General features: G+C 37.4%; 1 protein-coding gene across 3 annotated transcripts in view; it reads right to left on the bottom strand.

Moving 5' to 3' along the window:
- PRMT3 (protein arginine methyltransferase 3) overlaps positions 1 to 20,235 on the bottom strand; it is a 111,243-nt gene that overhangs the window by 4,506 nt on the left and 86,502 nt on the right. For all 3 annotated transcript variants that reach the window (XM_037162202.2, XM_037162194.2, XM_037162209.2), the window contains 2 exons: positions 13,739 to 13,789; positions 13,456 to 13,543 (listed from right to left, as the gene is read on the bottom strand). In XM_037162202.2, coding sequence (XP_037018097.2) covers positions 13,456 to 13,543; positions 13,739 to 13,789 — 139 coding nt within the window. The remainder of the gene's footprint in view (positions 1 to 13,455; positions 13,544 to 13,738; positions 13,790 to 20,235) is intronic.

Here is a 20,235-nt window from a genome sequence, read left to right as displayed (position 1 = left end):
CCAATGAGACATCAGACAAGGAGATATATATTTAGAGATATATAATCTCTAAAATATATAAAGAACTCATACAACTCAACACCAGGAAGACAAACAATCCAATTTAAAAATCAGCCAAAAATTAAAGATTAAGAGAGAATCTTAAAGCAACAAAAGAAAGGCAGAGAGGTACCTACAAAGGAGTTCCTATAAGACTATTAGCTGATTTCTCAAAAGAAACTTTATAGGCAAGAAGGCACTGGCAAGAACTATACAAAGTGATAAAAAGCAAGGACCTACAACCAAGATTACTCTATCCAGCAAAGCGATCAATTAGAATTGAAGGACAGATAAAGTGCTTCCCAGACAAGGTAAAGCTAAAGGAGTTCATCATCACCAAGCCCTTATATGAAATGTTAAAGGAACTTATTTAGGAAAAAGATGATCAAAACTATCAACAGTAAAATGATAACGAACTCACAACTATCAACGAGTGAATCTGAGAGTTTCAGTCTATCAGAAAAACAAAAACGGTCTATGGCCATACCACTCTGAACACCTCTGAAAAACAAAAACTAAGCAACAATTAGAACAAGAATAGCATCACAGATATGGAGATCATTCGGAGGTTATCAGCTGGGAGGGGGAAGGGAGAGGATGGGGGAGAAGATACAGAGATTTAGAAGCATAATTGGGTAGTACAGAATAGAGAGGGGGATGTTAAGAACGGTATAGGCCATGGAAAAGGCAAAGAACTTCATGAACAACCCATGGACATGAACTAAGGTGGGGGGATTACTGGAGGGAAGTGGGGAACAGGTAGAGGGGGGTACCGGCGGAGGGGAGCAAAGGAGGAAAAACTAGGACATCTGTAACAGCATAATCAATAAAATATACTTAAAAACCCCCAAACAAAACCATCTTCCTCTAGTCCATGGGGCCCCAGCCCCTGGCACCAGCCTTGCCACTGCCCTCCTGCGCTGTGGTCCCCACCCGGGGTCTCCCTCAGCAGGGAGAGCCCACTGAAACATACTACCTGTGTGTCTGTCTAATGAAAGACTTTCTTTTATTCCGGAATAAATAAATGAACGAATGAATACATGAAAATAAAACAATAAAAACACCTTTATTATTGAGATAAACAACTATCAGAATCTGATTGCTTTAATTTGCACGTCAGTGATTATCAGTGGTGATGGGTATTATTTTGTATGTTTACCCACCATCTTAAAAAAATCCTTTGTGCTTTCTTGTTGATGTATGTGAGCAAATACTTCTTTTTGGTGTGTGTGCCCTAATGGTTGCTCCTTTTTGCTTTTAGTTGCCTTAGAAGTGTTAAAAAAATGTAAGTTGCCTTGTTTGTAAATGTTCTATTCAATCCTTAGCATCAGGATCAAAATAGGAATGTTCTGTGGTCCTTATAAAGCAGGTTATCAAATTCTTCATTTCAGGTTGAGCGGATATGCCTACAAGAGCTCTATGTATTTCCCAGTTTATACATACAGCCCAAGTCAAGATGAATTAGTAATGGATACTTTTGTTAAATTATTACCAAAAAAGTTTTAAGCATCATATTATAAACAAAGAAGAGATCTGAATAATTTCAGATTATTCAGACATAACACTGTCAGAATAACATTGCCTTATAATAAGCTCAGTATAATTTTCAGGTCTTAAAACAAAATACAAGTAAAATAGCTAGTTTTATAATACACTTAAATTTCAAAATGAGGGTGCGTGCAGCATCTTAAACAGCACAAAGGGTCACAGTAATCAGTACATATTTCACACTGCTGAACTCCCTTCAATTGCTGGGCCTGACTGAAGTGCCAAGGCAGTGGCTGCAGCATCAGAATGGACCGGAGTAATTAATCAGTGTCAGACAGATATAAAATGACTAATGATGTGAAGTGTGTACACTGTGGTGAGGGCTACAAAGGACATTCTCTGCGGAGCTGAGTTGTACTACCCTGTTTTAATCATCGGCAGATGTCTATTACTATACCACAAAGCAGTGTTACAGTTCAATCACGAATAAAATCAATTTCATGTGGTTTAAATCCAGTGGTTTTTAAAAACTGTTTCTTCCACAGCAATGAAGTTTCATTTCCCCAAAAGAGGAAAAAATAAAAACTCATTATTTTCACTATAACAGTGTAGAGTTAAAAAAAAGATGAACAACAACAAAAAACACAAATGGATTCTCCATTTAAAAAAACCTTACTAGGTATATATGTAAGAAAGAGAAATAGCTTGATTTCAATCATATTCCCAAAGCTGAATAACATGAAAATGTTCCGGGTTTTCAAAGTAAACGCTGCCATATAAGTTTGTACAATAAAAGCGTATACTATTTTTAAGGTAAAAACACACCCTGAATCTGACCTTAGAGTAAGTGTTCTCTGGTCCCTCTGGGAGTCCTCCTTCTTACTCCCACAAGGCTGGAAGGGCTCAAATGTTTAAAGCACCTCTTGGAACTAGTTTTGATCTACATTGTGAATAAAATAGCAAACAAAACAAAAACAAAACTAGGCTCATTACTTTACAGTTCCATTTTGCTTTTGGCCAAATGTAGAATTCTTTGAGAAATTTCCTATTCACATTGTCTTTTCCTACTTTCTAAATATCAAGTTTACTCCCAAGGGCTAGTTTTATCATTATCCCCCTCCCTGACCAAAGATTTACTATTACTGACAATATAGACACACACAAAATCTAGGTAGAATAACTGTTTATAATATTTTAATTATTAAAAAATCTTGTCATATTACTATCTAGACTCTGTTTCTGGATTATTCTCTATTTGTTATATTAAGCTGTATGTCTATCTATAGTATATACCAATACCATACTGTCTGAGTTAATGTAACTTTTTAAAAAGTTTAGAAATCACATAGTTAAAGGATTTTGATATGGTTCTTCCTCAAAATTGTTTGGCTCCTCTAGGTCTTTTACATTTGCATGTAAATTGTAGAGTCAGCCTATTTCTACTTTGCTAAATGAAATTCACCCACTAAAGTCTGCAGTTTTTATGGTAGGTTCCTTAGAGTTTCTATATACACGATCATATTATCTGTAAATAATGATGGTTTTGTTTCCAATGACTTGTTCCTTCTTTCCAATGACTTGATGGTTTTGTTCCTTCTTTCCAATGACTTTTAATTCTTTTTGTTCCTTATTGTACAGCTTCACACTTGTGACATTAAGAGAACAGGAGTGGTGAGGATGGACCTTGTCCCAAACATGGGGGAAGCATTCAGACTTTCTCCATTCAATGTGATGTTTGCTGTAGACTGTGCGGATGCCTTTATCAGGTGGTGAACGTTCTCTGTTATTTGTAGTTTGCTTGAGTATTTATCATGAATGAATATTTAATTTTATCAAATGATTTTTCTGTATCCATTGATGTGATCATGTGATTTTTCTTTAGATTGTTAACTTAATGGATCACATTAAATGACTTAAAAAATACTGAGTAAGCCCTGTATTCCTGGATTAATTCCCCCCACCTCAAATATGGTCATCGTGTTGTTCTTTTTATAATATTGCTGAATTCAATTTGCTAGTATTTTGTTGAGGATTTATACATCTATATTCATAAAGGATACTTGGTCTGTGGTTTAATTTTCCTATACTATGTTTGTCTAGTTTTTGGTGCCCCCAGTATATTTTTTTATACTGCCCTCATAAAATTACATAGCTCTATTTTCTGGAAGAACCTGGGTAGAATTGGTGTTATTTCTTCTTTAAGTGGTTGGGAGAATTTTCAATAAAGCAATTTGTACCTGGAAATTTGTCTTATGAAAACATTATGAGGTTGGCAACCTGTTTTTATAAATAAAATTTAATTGGAACACTGTCACACCTGCTCATTTACCTACTGTCCCTCTGGGTTGAAGGTGTCTGTGGGCCCCCACTGCTGCCACTGCTGCCATGGCAAAATGATCAGGGGAGGGGAGTATGAGAGAACAGAGAGAGGAAAAATGGGCATTTCCCCCACTCCGTGAGCATTAGGAGACCCTTTTCTGATTTCTCAAGCTAGACTTAGACGGCTCCTTTGGAGCTCTGTCCAGTGATGCCCTTTTCCAGGTTTTGGCCTATTCGGAGTCCAGGTTAGGGAATACTGGAGGAAAATAAATGGTGATTTATCAGTAGCTCAGTGATACTTCAAACACTGGTCTTCCTTTCCAAATGATCTGCTATCATTTCCTTTTCAGAGATCACAAATCTGTTCCACACATTCTGGTTTTACAGCTGCACTGGGTGAGATATGGAATGTGCTTACATCATCTCACCTGGAACTGAACTCACTGTGCCGTCGCATTTAAATGTGTTTTCTGTGGACAGCATTTACTTTGTTCCTGCTTTTATTCAGTTTATTTCTGCATTTTAATTGGCATGCTTAGACCATTCATATTTATTAGAAATATTTCTTTAGAGTTTTAGGTTAACAGCAAACTGAGAGGAAGGTACAGAGGTATCCCATATCCTCCCGCCCCCGACACCCACAGCCTCCTCCATTATCAGCCTCCCTCATCAGAATGGCACACTTTTTAAACCAAGGATTAACCTCCATTGACAACACATCATAATAATCAAAAGTCTGTAATTTACCTTAGGGTATAATGACATCTTTCTGTCATTATAGTATCGTGGAGAGTATTTCCACTGCCCTCCAAATCCTCTGTGCTCTGTGTATCTGTATCCCCTGCTCCCGGCAACCACTGATCTTTTTACTACCTCCATATTTTTGCCTTTTCCACACAGTATATAGCCCTTATAGTGTAAGAACTATACAATATGCCCTGGTTGGTGTGGCTCAGTGGATTAAATGCTAGCCTGCAAACCAAGAGGCTGCTGGTTTGATTCCCACTTAGGGCACATGCCTGGGTTGCAGGCCAGGTTCCCAGCAGGGGGCACACAAAAGACAACCACACAATGATCTTTCTCTCCCATTCTTTCTCCCTCCTTTCCCCTCTAAAAATAAATAAATAAAATCTTTTAAAAATACTATACATTTTATGTCTCCATATGTTCTGAAACCCACAATACATTCTTTTGCTTTAAATAGTCAATTACCTTTTAAGAAATTAAAAAAATGAGATAATAAAGGCTTTTTTATGTACTCATACATCTACCATTTCTGGTATTTTCCATTTTTTGTTTAGATCCAAGTTTCCACTTGGTGGTCTTTTCCCTTCATTTGAAGAACTTACTTTCTTTTTTTTAATTTTTATTTATTTATCTTTAGAAGGGAAGGAGAGAGGGAGAGAAACATCAATGTATGGTTGCTTCTGGTGCATCCCCTGCTGGGAACTGGCCTGCAACCCAGGCATGTGCCCTGACAGGGAATCAAACCACGATCTTTTGGTTCGCAGGCCCATGCTCAATCCACTGAGCTACATCAGTCAGGGCCCCAAAGAACTTACTTTAATATAACTTCTATTGCTGGCCTGCTGGAGATGAATTATTTCAGCATTTTTCTTCGGGAACAGTTTAAGAATCTAGGTTGACAGGTTGGTTTTAGCACTTTGTAAATATCATTTGATTATCATGTGGTTTATATAATTTCTGATGAGTATTTTGGGGTTATTCTTTGTTCCTCTGTGTTTCCTTTTTCTCTGGATAATGTTAAGATTAAAACAAAGGAACTTCCTGGCAGGTGTGGCTCAGTGGATTGAGAGCCAGGCTGCAGAGCGAAAGGTCGCCAGTTCGATTCCCAGTCAGGGTACACGATTGTGTTGCAGACGAGGTCCCTGGCTAGGGGCTTTCGAGAGGCAACAGATCGATGTTTCTCTCCCTCTTATTCTGCCCTCTCTCTAAAAATAAATAAAACCTTAAAATTTTTTTTAAAAACCCCAAAACATCACTGTTTATCAGCATTTTATTTATGAATGAAGTGTTCTGGTGTTAATTTTCTTCACATTGATTCTACTTGGGGTTCACTGGGTTTCTTCCATCTCTGTGTTAGAGTTTTTGTCAAATAAAAAAATTGGCCATTATTATTTCTTCATATGTATTTTCTGCCCCTGCTTCTTCCAAGACCTTCTACAATTACATTTAAATTCTTCTCTGTTCTTACAGGTTACTGAGGACACATTAATTTTAAAAAATTGGTTTTTTCCCTCCATACTGCACTTTATACACATTTATTGCTATATCTTCAAGTTTACTGGTCTTTTCTTCTACCATTAATTTCATCAAATGACATCTTCACTTACGATACTGTGATTTTCATTCCTAGTGGTTCTATTTAGATTTTACATCTTTCCGTACTTTACTACGTTCATATGAAAGCAGTCACAGGTTTCAACATGCTTGAGTGTCAATTCTACCACTTGTTTCTATTCAGTGTTTGAATCTGGCCACTATGAATTTTATGTTGCTGAGTGTCTGGCTTCTGGTTTTTTCCTTTGTCGCCATTAACATTACTTATGGCTCAGTTTTCCCTTTCAAGGCCTGCAGTCAAGCTCCATTAAGGAGCATGCAAAGTAGCCTTCACTCTAGCGATAGTGTGTCCCCACTGTGAAGTTACAGTCCTTCTGGAATCTCTACTGCATAGGGTCCAAAGGGACTCCTGACATAGCTGGTGGAAACTTACACACCACAGCTCTGTAAACTCTGAGGAGCGGCTGGTTCACAGCTGATCCGGCTGCTTTGGCCGACCTCAGGCACTTCTACACAGCACATCCTAGGTACTCATTTAAACTCAACACATCTACAGCCTGTGTAGATTTTCGGATTAGCACGTCCTCTTCAGTTCTCTGCTCCAGAACTTTTGGCTTCTATTCATTAGTATCACCACCAGAGGCTTATCAGGTTAAAGAAAGAGGTGATATACTTATGTACTTACACGATCCTTTCTTTATCCTTCCAGAGCTGAGAATAACCACATTTTCCTTACTTTGAACTCTTCCTTTCAAATGTTTTTTTTTTTAATTGTGGTATTTTAAAAAAGATTTTATTTATTTACTTTTAGAAAAAGAAGAAGGGAAGGAGAAAGAGAGGGGAAGAAATATCAATGTGTGGTTGCCTCTTGCATGCCCTCTACTGGGGACCTGGCCACAACCCAGGCATGTGCCCTGACTGGGAATCGAACTGATGAGTTTCTGGTTCACAGCCTGCGCTCAATCCACTGAGCTACACCAGCCAGGGTTTCCTTTCAAATCTTTCTTCAGGATGTGCCACTATAGGGTGTTCTATTTTGTAATGTACTGGCCTTACTATTTGAATACGAGAACACACACGGTGGCGGTGAAGGATACAGGGAAGGCAGATAGTGTCAGAAGGCAACACCAGAATCACACAGCTCCCCCAGAGTATTCTGAAAGTGTTGAATCGAGTACCAGGATTACTAACGAAGGAACAGCTAGGATTTCACATTTCTACTAGACATCGACTAATATTTGGTTGGAATTAGGTAGGAGAATTTTCAAGTGCCATTTTAAATTTTCTTCAAGATTAAAACAAACGACTTGACAATGCCTTTAAAATTCTAGCACTAAGACCACAGACTAGTTATGGTGAAGAAGAAAGCGACATTTTCAAGTTCCTAAACATCGATCCAAATACCAGAACTACACAAAAACACAGAAACGAGAATGTGCAAGGCTTCCCTCTGTGTTGCCCCATTTAGATTTGCTGTGCTCACCCTTCCTGGAGAAAACCGACACCACCTGGGTTTTCTCCCCACAGCGCTGCAACTCAGTGAGCACAACAGCACGGTGCTGCTTCACTCTAGCAGTGTCTACCTGCAGCTACTGAATTCGACGTGTGCGTCAACGGTGAAATCAAAACTTCAGGACTGTATGGAATATTTTATCATTTTAAAAATAGAATATTTTTTTTTACTTCATTTTTACTGTAGACACTATTACAAATGTCCCAATTCTCTCCTCCCCTTTGCCCACCTCCACCCAGCCCCTACTTCCCCCTTCCCTCTGCTCATCACCACACTGTTATCTGTGCCTATGGGCTATGCATGTATGATTTTTGGCTAATTCCTTCACCTTTCTTCATCCTGTCCCCCATCCCCCCAACAACAGCTGTGTCTGTTCCATGTTCCACGCCTCTGTTTCTATTTCGCCCATCAAAGTCTACATATGAGACCATCTTGCATTTGTTTTTCTCTGACTGGCTTTATCTCACTTAGTATAATAAGCTCTAGGTCCATCCATTCTGTTGCAAAAGGTACTAGTTTCTTCTTTTTTATGGCCACATGTATTCCATTGTGTAAATGTACCACAGCATTTTTATCCACTTATCTACTGATGGGCATTTGGGCTGTTTGCAAATCTTGGCTATTGTCAATAACATTGCTATGAACATAAGGGTGCATATATTCTTTTGAATTGGTGTTTCAGGGTTCTTAGGATATAGTTCCAGAAGTGGGACTGACTGCTGGGTCAAAAGGCAGGTCCATTTTTAATTTTTTAAGTAAACTCCACACTATTGTCCATAGTGGCTGCATCAGTCAGTGTTCCCACCAGCAGAACACAAGGGTTCCCTTTTCTCCACATCCTCACCAGCATTTGTTTGTTGATTTACTAATGGCAGTCATTCCGGTAGATGTGAGGTAATACTTCATTGCTGTTTTAATTTGCATCTCTCTGGTGATTAGTGACATTTAGCATTTTATCATATGTCTACTGACCATCTGTATGTCCTCTTTGGAGAAGTGTCTACTCAGGCCCTTTGCCTTTTAAATTAAAATGTTTGTCTTCCTGGTGTTAAGCTGTATAAGCTCTTCATGTATTTTGGATATTAACCCCGTATCAGACATATCATTGGCATGTATGTTCTTCCATAAACTGGGTTTTCTTTTCATTTTATTGATGATGGTTTCTTTTGCTGGGCAGAAGCTTTTTAGTTTGATGTAGTCCCATGTATTTATTTTTCCTTTTTTTCCCTTGTCCTGGGAGATGTATCAGCAAAAATATTGCTATAAGAGATGTCTGATATTTTACTGCCTATGTTTTCCTCTAAGATGTTTATGGTTTCATTACTTACATTTCCATTTTTCAGCCTTTTTGAGTTTGTTTTTGTGTATGGTTTGAGATGGTGGTCTAATTTCCCTTGTTCGCATGTACTCATCCAATTTCCCCAGTGTCACTAATGGAAGAGACTGTTTTTACTCCACTGCATGCTCTTGCCTCCTTTGTCAAATATTAACTGACCATAAAGGGGTGGGTCTATTTCTGGGCTCTCTGTTCTGTTCCACTGATCAATATGCCTGTTCTTATGCCAGTACCAGGTTGTTTTTTATTACAATAGCCTTAAAGTATAGTTTGATATTAGGAATTGTAATTCCTCTAACTTTGTTCTTCTTTCTCAAGATTGCTAAGGCTATGTGGAGTGTTTTTGGTTCTATATTAATTCTTGGAATATCTGTTCTAGTTCTGTGAAATATATTATTGGTATTTTAATATTGCACTGAATCTCTAGATTGCTTTAGGCAGTATGGTCATTTTAATAATGTTGATTCTTCCAGTCCACGAACACAGTATATGCTTCCACTTATTTGTATCTTCTGCAATTTCTTTCTTCAATGTCCTATAGTTATCCAAGTGCAGGTCTTTTGCCTCCTTGGTTAAATTCATTCCCAGGTCCCTTATTTTTTGTTGTTGTTGTTCCAATAGTAAATGGAATTGTTTTCTTAGTTTCTCTTTCTGGTAGTTCATTATTGGTGCATAAAAATGCCACCAATTTCAAAATATTAATTTTGTGTCCTGCTACTTTGCCGAATTCATTTATTAGACCTGGTAGGTTTTTTTTTGTAGAGTCTTTAAGGTTTTCTACCTTAAGGTGATCTATGATTCATAGATCATATCACCTATGAATAACGACAGTTTTATTTCTTCCTTTCCAATTTGGATGCCTTTTATTTCTTTTTCTTGTCTGATCACTGTGGCTAGGACTGGCAGTACTATGTTGTTGGGAACTGCTCTGCCTGGTTTCAGAACTTGTAAATCATCTCCCATGTCTAAGGCTGTGAGCAACCTCTGGAATGCGAGCCACTGAGGAAACAAGGCTTGTTTCTGGCAGCAGATGCTGCCCCTGCTTCATCTCCCTGCCCCCAAAGTATGGTCGGATGGTCAGAGACAGGTAAGGCCCCTCAGAGGAGGGGCAGCCTAGGCCAGACACCATCACTTGGGAAGCCATCATGGAAGGACTCGGGGGCTGCAACAAAGAGGCAGTGATGAACCCTCGCCTCCTGGCTTTGATGAAGCCCAAGTCCCCATGTCCTCTGGGAGAAGTGCTTCCTGGCTCTAATCCACTTAAGCCTGAACACCTGTGACGGGGAAGACGGTGCAACCTTTCACCAGCTAGCGCAGGGCCTGCGTAATTGGGCAAGAATTCTTAATAATCTTGTGAGACCTGCTTTGCTGAGAATGCTTTTAGTTCAATAATAAAGGCCTGAGCAGAAAGTGAGTTTATGTTCCCAAAGTTCTGTAGCCTTTTAGCTGACAGACCCTGACCTAGGAGAAGCCCTAATGGTTCTTTGTATACTATATACTGTTTTACTGCCTGACAATGATTAATAAGTTGTACCTGAACTCCTGTGCAAAAAAACAAAAACAAAAACAATAAAAGGCTGTCTAGGCAGGGTCAGCACTCTCTCTCTCTGAGAGCTGCCAGGCCACTCCAAGCCACTCTCCCCTGAGAGGGTGGCCAGGTTGTTCGGAGACTCTTCCCCCTTGAGGAAGTAGCTGTGTGGGCCCTTTTCCTCCACAGTTGGCGTGAATTTGTCTCATGTCTCATCCATGATGCCGTGGGCACTGCTGGTCAGTGCATGCATCACTGTGTTGAACAAGAGTGGTGAAAGCTGACATCCCTGTCTTACTCCTGATCTTAGGGGCAACAATTTAAGTTCTTGCCCATTGTATGATGTTGGCTGTAGGGCTTTCATATATGGCCTTTATTATATTGAGGTTTGATCCCTTGATTCCCGCTTTACTGAAAGTTATTTTTATCATAAGTGGTGCTGGATTTTATTAAATGCTTCTTCTGCATCTATTGATGTGATTATGTGATCTTTATTTTTCATTTTGTTTATGATGTATCACATTCATTGATTTGCAAATGTACCAAACTTGCGTTTCCAGAATAAATCCCGCTTGATCTTGGTGTATGATCTCTTTAATGGGTTGCTAGATCTGGTTTGCTAATATTTTGTTGAGGATTTTGGCAACCATGTTTATAAGGGATATTGGCCTATAATTTTCTTTCTGTGTAGTGTCTTTATCTGGTTTTGGAATTGGGGTAATGCTGTTCTCGTAAAAAGAGCTTGGAAGTCTTCTTCCCTCCTCTTGAATTTTTTGAAATAGTTTGAGAAGGACAGGCATTAGTTCTTCATGAAATATTTTAAACATATAAAGAATAATGTAATGATTCCCTGGGACCCACGATCTAGCTTTGTCAAATACTAACATTCTCCCACAGTTCCTTCAATTAAAAAAATAGTTCAGCTATATGGCACTGAATTCCTTCCTAGGCTTTCCTGATCTTATCTCTATCCTTCTCCAAAGGTAAACACCACACTGAATTAAGTGGTTACCATTCTTAAGTGTTGCTTCTTACTTTTACTGTGTGTGTTTACTCTATGTGTGTGTGTGTTTTTAAAAGTCATAGAAATGGTATATTGTAGGAATCATTATGTAACATTTATATTCAATATTGCTTTTTAGAAACACGTATTTGATTTATTTCACCTGCTATATTTTATTGTATGCAACTACCATATTTATCTATTTTCTGTTGATGGACATTAGAGTTGCTGTTATTCTTCACTTCTACAGTCCATACTACTGTGAAGTTCCTGTGCACAGGTTGTGGGAGAGACTGTCAGAACACGTGCCTAGAAAAGCCCTGTGGTTGTAGGGATGGTACATCTATACCTAACTCTGTGGTATCAAAATGTTCTCCAAAGTTGTTGTACCAGTTAAGACCACCAGCAGAAGAGCATCAAAGTTACCTTTGTCTACATTATTGCCGGCACTTGGCACTGTTACATTTTACATATTTTTTTCCCCACAGTGATAGATAAGAAACAAAGTCTTATAGTTTGCATTATCTTTCCTCTGAGTTCCTAGCAATGTTGAATAATTTTCCATTGAAGTTTGTTGTACATTCAGCTTTCCTACGGTCGGGAAGCTTTCAGTAAAGGTGGGACAAAAACACTCATGTGTAATATGCGTCTTCAAGCCTTTTAGAAAAGGTTTCATAATCCAATTCTAACTTTTGGAGCTAAGTGCATAGTGCGTGAGGACTATGGGGACTCATATAAGTGAACCATCAATGAGGCATAAGACAAAGGACAGCAGAAGTGACCGGTCCTGAACACTGCGGGGTTAGAGGAGGTGGAGGCAGTGGGCTGCGTTCTAGACAAACGTCCACTGAGTAAGATAATGCTGAAAAACGGTCCCTTTCATTTTTACTTTACCTTTACTCAGTTGGTTACCTTTCTTTTGGTTATGTTTGAAACTTAGTAAGTACTAATTATTACTTAAAAATTTCTGAAGTATTCTGTGGTACTCAAATTAAGAGCTACATCATAATATGTAACATAAATTTTAATGGGCAGAAATTGGTTTTAACTAAAAGTTTTCTTTAAATTACTTTTCTTCCCTTTCATCCAAGAACAGTTATTCATTGCTTCTAAGAGAGGAAGGGGTGGGGAGGGAGAGACAGACAGACAGAAACACTGATGTGAGAAAGAAATATTGATTGGTTGCCTCCACATGCTCCCTGACCAACAAATGATCAAACCCCCAATCTAGGTATGTGCCCTGACTAGGATTCAAACCCACAACCTTTGAGTGTATAGAACAACACTCCCATCAAGCCACACTGGACAGGGCCTTTAAATTATTTCCTTAAAGGAAATCTTACCTTTAGTGACAGTGTGAATGGACCTGGAGAATATTATGCTAAGTGGAATAAGACAGTCAGAGAAAGACAAATACCATATGATTTTACTTCCCTGTGGTATCTAATGATCAAAATAAACTAATAGACCAAATAGACACAGACTCATGGATACAGGGAACAGACTGACAGCTGTCAGAGGGGAGGGGTGCTGGGAGCTGGCTGGGAAAGGTGACACAGATGACACAGACGACAGTGCGGTGACTGTCAGAGGAACGGGGGCGGGGTGGATGGACGAGGGTGAAGGGGGAAAATGGAGACAGAGGACACTTGCCGCTGGGTGGTGAACACACAGTGTGGTATACACATGATGTGTTCCGGAGTTGTACACTTGAAACCTGTGTAAGTTTTTAAGTAAAAATGTAACTCAAAAAAACTCAATAAAATTTTTTTAAATTAATAAATAACTTTTTTAATGGAATACCATCTTATTTCAGCATATTATAAATGTTTCAAATAGAGTGAGCACATAAGTGGTTGTAGAATGAATGAATATTGTATACTTCAAAATAAATTAACATACCCCCCTCATTTATTTTTCTTTCTTACCTGCTTTAACTGAAAATGGCTTTTCCCATAGAAATACTGTTTGTTTCCAGTGTGTTTTGGTACTCTGGGGGCCCGTCGAGAACATGACCTGCATTGGTAGAGTTCAAAAATATCTGATGAAGTACAAGATATTTAATATCATGGTACATTAATCTACTATATCACACAAAGCTCCAACTGCTTACAACAGCAAAATGTTTATGATCAAACACCTTGGGGCACAAAAATAAAATACAATGTATTTCACATAATTAATTCTTATGAGACAACTCAAAATATTTACCCTGTTGTGGCAATTCTTCTCAAAATATATATCAAAGTAGCCAGCAATTGCCTGTTTTAAAAACAAGGAAAATAAATGATTAAATTAATTCTATGACATAATTTATTATTCAGTCTTTTAAAACGTGGCAAGTAAGAAACTGTTTCAAGTACCAGACACCTCTTAAACTAGGGCAAGTCACCATTTTTCCTGGAAAGGATGTTTTAAGTAAAAATAAAGTAATATAATTTGGCTTTCCTGTCCCACAGAAACAACGTAATAAGGGTAACAAGGCTAATAAAATAATCGATACGTTTCATCAGAGAAATGGTCATGGTAGACTGCTGATGGCGGGGGACCGTGAGAAGAGGCCCTGGCTGCCCCAGACCCTTGGCAGCAGCGCTGCTGTGTAGGGTCAGCCACTGTGGGCCCCCCGGCTCCGGTCAGGCTTCCCAGCTACTGCAGCAAGTGGACGAGACCCCACGGACACCAGCAGAGAAACTGGTAGCAAGTCCAGTGCAGACTTCGGGATCATAAACAAATAAATCCAAATCACTGTGACTTCAAGGCATTATTAGGCTTTGGGGTGGTTTCACTACACGGCAGTGAGTAATTACAACGTACTCTTTTATATAAAGATAGCTCACTGAATTTCCTCTGCTACTGTGCATCTGATTTGAAAGCAAACCACTATAAATATTTTTTCAATAACATCAATGGAATATTTACATGTTACTTTTTTCTCAAAATAAAATAAAAATGAGTAATAGTACTCAAATAAAATTTATGTTTAAGCAAACATTCAAAAGAGCACCTTCAAAGGAACTCTGAGGGTTGCTATGACAGTACAGAAAGGCCCCAACAGGAGTGAACACATTCGGATGAATACAGTTTTCATTTCTGTTTGTTTAAACTTTAAATGATACCACGCCTTTTATCTTTCGCTAGTGGGACTAGCTTGATTTAATCTGCTTTTAAAACTGGCATTAAATAAAACTTAGAAAATAGTGTTTAAAAACAGGACACTATTGCTTTTATTGAGAATGTGAAGTTTTATTGATCTATAAGGTTAATATGGATGGAATCCAAACCAAATTCAATATTTAACCTTCGGATTCATTATACTTTAGATGCCGAGAGAAAAATCAAAATACTATTTATAATTCTGTCAAACAGAATCATAAAGCTATATAGTACTCAGCTACAATTATAGAAAACCATGCAGCTAATGAGATCGTTTCTGAAATATAACATTTTTTCAGCTGATGTTCCTGAAATACCTCTGCACTGAGCAATTCAACTGTTCTCTTCCACTCACTCCTGCGTGTCTATCCTGTTCCCCACCGCACCCTTACGCTCAGAGCAGCGCCTGGCCCACAGCATGCAATTAATGTCTGCCGAGTGAATGTGCTATGATACAGAATTTTGATGTAGTGCTTATTATACTAACACTTTAGTTAGTTAGCCCTATCAGACTATAACTTATTTTTAAGTAAAGCCTATGAATAATTTTTATTTTTATGCCCTTTACCCAGCACAAGCCTGTTACATGGCAGGTTCTTGATAACTTTTAGTTAAATTAACTTTTCTAGTCTTCAGTTTCTTAAATACCTTGTATAGCTAGCCTCACTACACAGTCAGGCACTTTATGAAACAACTGGGTAACTAAACTTAGACGAAACTAATACATTTCACCTCTGAAAAAATAAGGGTGTATAGAACAAATACAGGGAAGAAGGAGATAGAGCAGGGGATCCCCTAATTCTATGTATAAAGCTGCACAAGTCTCAGCCGAACCCCTGAGCTACATGGCCCTGGTGAGACCAAAAACAACACGACCAAGGCTGAGAGAACTGAACCAAAACCTGGATCGCTGACACAAGCCCCAGGATTAATCCCTGAGAAAACTTGTGTGGAAAAAATCCAAACCAACAAGTAATAGCTTAGAGAACTAAAATAAGATCTGAAAAACTTATACAAGTCTCAGACAGATTTCTTAAGTGTATATGCACAGTAGAAGCCCAAAACAATGTACCAAATGCTTAAAGAATGAAACTCCGATCTGAACCACTGTCTGCCCAGATACCGCTTACAGAACTTGTATTTTGACTTTAACTGGGCAGATCACCTGCTTACACCAAACACGAACGTTCTCTAGACGATGATAACATTACTGAGAATCCACACAACACAGCAGAGCATGTACAACAGCTAGGATACAATCCAAAATTCCTCAACGTACAGAGAATCAGAAAAATGTAACCAACTCCCAAAGGTAAAAGACAATCAAGAGATGCCAACTCTGAGGTAACCCAGATGCTGTACAATCAAAGACTTTAAAGCCGAAATCAGAACTATGAAGGTACACACTAACAGAAAACACACTGAAATGAATCAGAAGATAGGCATTCTCAGCAGAAAAATAGAAACTATAAAAAAAAACACCACCACATAAAATATTTAGAAATGAAAAATACAGTAACTGAAACAGAAGAACTTCCTGGGCTGAACTACAGAATAGATGTCAAGAAAAAAAATCAGTGAATTTGAAGACGGATCAATAAAAATCATCTAATTTTAAAAATCCAAGGAGAAAAATTTAAATAAAATGTATAGAGCCTCAGGGACCTGTAAATCTAACATACATATAATTGGAGGTCATGATGGAAAAGAAAAACTATTGGAGCAGAAAAAAATACCTTTTAATTTTCTATATCTAACAGAAATATCTTTCAAAAATAAAGGCATTTTCAAGTGAAGAAAATGAAAATAACTCATTGCCAACAGACTTTTTAGATGAAATTTTAAAGGACATTGTTCAGGCTGATGGGCCATAATAATAGAAGGAAACCAGAAACATCAAAAACAATATGAGAACAACAGAAGTAATAAATAGTTGGGTCTTATAAAAGACTACCTTTTCCTTTTAAATTCCTTTACAACACTGATGACTGTTTAAGGGGGAGTTGTAGCACTGTCCGGTGGGTTACCTACCGATGAACGCACACATAATCATAAAGACCAGCGCAGTGGGCGGGAGGGTCAGAGGGAGGAAGAGTAAAATTCACCAACATTTGTAAGTGTTTATAAAAACTGGAACTGAAGAGGGCTTTTTAAATGCCACATACAGACAGACTTAATATATGTGAAATCTAAAATTTTAGTGTCAAAATTAAAAGGCAGCAAATCTGAGAACACTTGTAATATATATAAAATAAAGGGTCACTTGTTCTTTGTACATTAACCTTCTACATGTTAGTAAGAAAACAATGTGTCAAAAGAAACTTCTAGGAGAAAACTCAAATGATTCATAAACAGTAAAAAAGCTGTTTCACTTGGAGAAAACAAGTAATTAAAACAACCAGATATAATTTTCCTTGATTATATTGTGAAAAACGTTTTCTTAAATGATAATGTCCACAATTTAGTGAGAATGTAGCATTCATAGTGGGAAAATAAACTGAAATAACCTTTCTAGAGAGAACTTAGCAACGTGTATCAAAAGAAAAAACATTTGTATTAGAGAAAAGTCAAACGTGCAATAGTATACATGACATAATTCCATTTATATACAGACTTTTCAAAAACAGCAAAACTTATAGAGGTGTAAGTCAGTACAGTAATTACCCTTGTGTAGGGGTAGTGACGAAAAGGGATTACACGGTGGGCTCCTGGTGTGGGGTAATAATCTGTTTCTTAAGCTGAGTGCTGGGTACATGGTGGGTATTCACTCTGGACAATTTTATCACACTACACTTAAGATTTCTGCACTTCTCCACTTTGTAAGTGTATGTTAGGTATTCAACTAAAATGCTTACATAATGTACATACTGAATGATCCAGGTATTCTAAAAAGTATTCTATGGAAATTGTTATGTATGCTTGCAAAGATTTAGCCATAGTTGTCAATTTTAGCTCAATTTTTAACAACTGGTGACCAGTTAATAAATTATAATACCTCCATATAATGGAATACCATTTGGCCATCAAAATTAATTGTGCAAAATTAATCAATCAATCAATTAATTAAATATTTACTGATTTGGAAAAAGTCACAATGTAGTATTAAATGAAAAAATAATAATGTATATTATGGATACATTATATGTTATACAAATATTAATATATATATACAGATAATTACTAAGCTACTGAAAGTAGATGATAGATTTGGAATAGCTATATTCTGTTTGGGGGGAATGTTACTATTTATGTTTACCTATAATTTATATTTCTCATATAAATCCACAGCTTCTGTGATCATAAATTATTGTTAATACTACTTGAATTAAATGACCCATCATATTGCATGAAGGCATTCAAGTCAACCATGACCTTTGAATCAGTTCCTTTAGTTCCTTTGAGTTAGTTCCCCCAAATCAGTCATCTCTGCAACCCTGGGATCTAGGGCAGTGTCTAATGTGTAGGAGAAACTAAATGAAAAAAAGTACGACAAGTTTTCCCCAACTAGTATTTATACACGAAAAATTTTTTTTCAATAAAGAGATTAGCAAATACAAGAAGGAAAAAGAAGAAACTAGAGGGGTAAAGACGTATATGGAATAGTCATGGTAAGTAGAAATTGCCCAACCATATCAAAACATTAAGAAGACTTTTAAAGATTTTAGTAAATGGGTTTCATTGGAAGGGTTTTACTTTATAATTGTTCTTTAAGGTACACATATGTTTTCTGCACTACTAATATTCATGTTACCAACAACAACCAAAAAATGGCAGAAACAATTCCCAGTAAGCTAACAAAAACTTTTCGTGAAAACAACAAATTCATGTTTAAAAGAAGCTCATGTAACATCATCAGAAGATGTGACCTGAAATGTGTAACATACACCAAGTGAAACATCATATATTCAGCTCTGCTAAAAACAGAACAGCAATATTAATATGGTAGAACTATTGTAGAATTTATAGACTATAGAATTTACAATTATAGGTTTAATGAAGAAGAGAGGCTGGCACATGAGTTTACAACAAAATTAAAAAATAAAAAGATCTGAGAACACAAATATATTTTAAAAACATTCTCCAATCCCCAAATTCAACTATCCATAAAATTCAGTTTAAAAAAATCAAAGAAGAGACTGAGCCCCCTCCCCCAGACCTCCAAAAATAGGGGCGGGGGGGGGGGAGGAACCTGGGTGGTTTGGAGTAACCGAAAAGCAGTTTATAAATCTCAAGACAAATAAATAAACTAGGAAAGAAAAAGAAAGATGTAATTAATTTTGGTAAAAAGAAGCTGGCAGGGATCTATGACAAAGAGAAATCTGAAATCACATCTGTTTTACAGTCCCTTTTGAAGCGCACCATAGTGTATCTTCAGCTCCTCATGCAGATTTACCCGCCTAACGACGTCTGGTCGAGGGTAATATTAAGATCAGTTCCACAGCACACATTAGGCAGAAGCATGAGGAATGCTGGGAAGAAATTCATGGGGGATTAAGAATTATGTGCAGATAATCTACCCATCATTTAGCATTCACGTAACTGAGCAAGCAGAAAACTCTTACTCTGAAAAACCAAAAAGAACTTCTGGTTTAAAAAGGGTAATTATTCTCCAACACAAGCAAAGCCTACAATGGCACTCAAATAAAAAGGATTTTATATTTTCTGTGTAAGTGATCCTTAGTAATTAAAATAGAGATTAGAAGAAAAAGAGAAAAAAACCCTTAAATTTGAAACACAGTCACATAAACCAATTGACCTATGACTAGGGTTTCTATTTCTGCAAAGCCATATAACCAAATATATCCGCCGATTTGTGGACAAAACTATTTTGCTGCAGAACATAAATATGTCACCTTTTTCCAAATACAGTTCCACTACGTCGTTACCATCATGCCATCACTTTAACGGGGTATCTCTAGATCTTTTAAACATTAATTTCAATGAACTTACCCTTTCTTTATAAAAGCCATTCAAATGTAAGAAAAGTCAAGCACTGGAAATTGGAAATGAAGACTAACAGACAATGGTAATAATTAACTGCAGCACAACTTGACATGTGCTTGAAAAAGAGCAGATACGTTAGAAAACCTGACCCCAGAATAAATTCCTCTTTATTTCTACAACTATATCTTGTCAGGGGCAAAGGGAACAAATTCTCAGGAAAAGAGTAAGCATTAAAATCAAATATCTGTAGGAGCTAAGTTAATCTGCAAAGATCACAATTAAATAAATAAAATTTCACTGGATTATACCATAGCCAGAAATATTTTAGTTCTCTTAGGCTGAAAGAAGACAGGAGTGGTAATAAGAACACTGATGACCACACAAGGAAGCAGAATGAAAGGAAAATGCATGCAGTAAATTTCTGGAATAGTTTGATCATGCTTATAATGTAGCGGCGATCCTCCACAATTACTTTGAAGTGCACGGGAAAATAATAGGGGCATGTAACTTTATTGTGCATCTGAAATATTCCTAAGTATGAGAATACAGTTTGTGAATGAGCTGCTTGTCTCTAAATTTCACAAAAGAAACTAATCCACAGTGTTTGTAAA

This window comes from Artibeus jamaicensis, unplaced genomic scaffold, assembly GCF_021234435.1.
Source record: "Artibeus jamaicensis isolate MK-2021 breed Jamaican fruit bat unplaced genomic scaffold, CSHL_Jam_final contig_797, whole genome shotgun sequence".
NCBI classification, from domain to species: Eukaryota; Metazoa; Chordata; class Mammalia; order Chiroptera; family Phyllostomidae; genus Artibeus; species Artibeus jamaicensis.
This window is presented reverse-complemented; position numbering and strand designations above follow the sequence as displayed.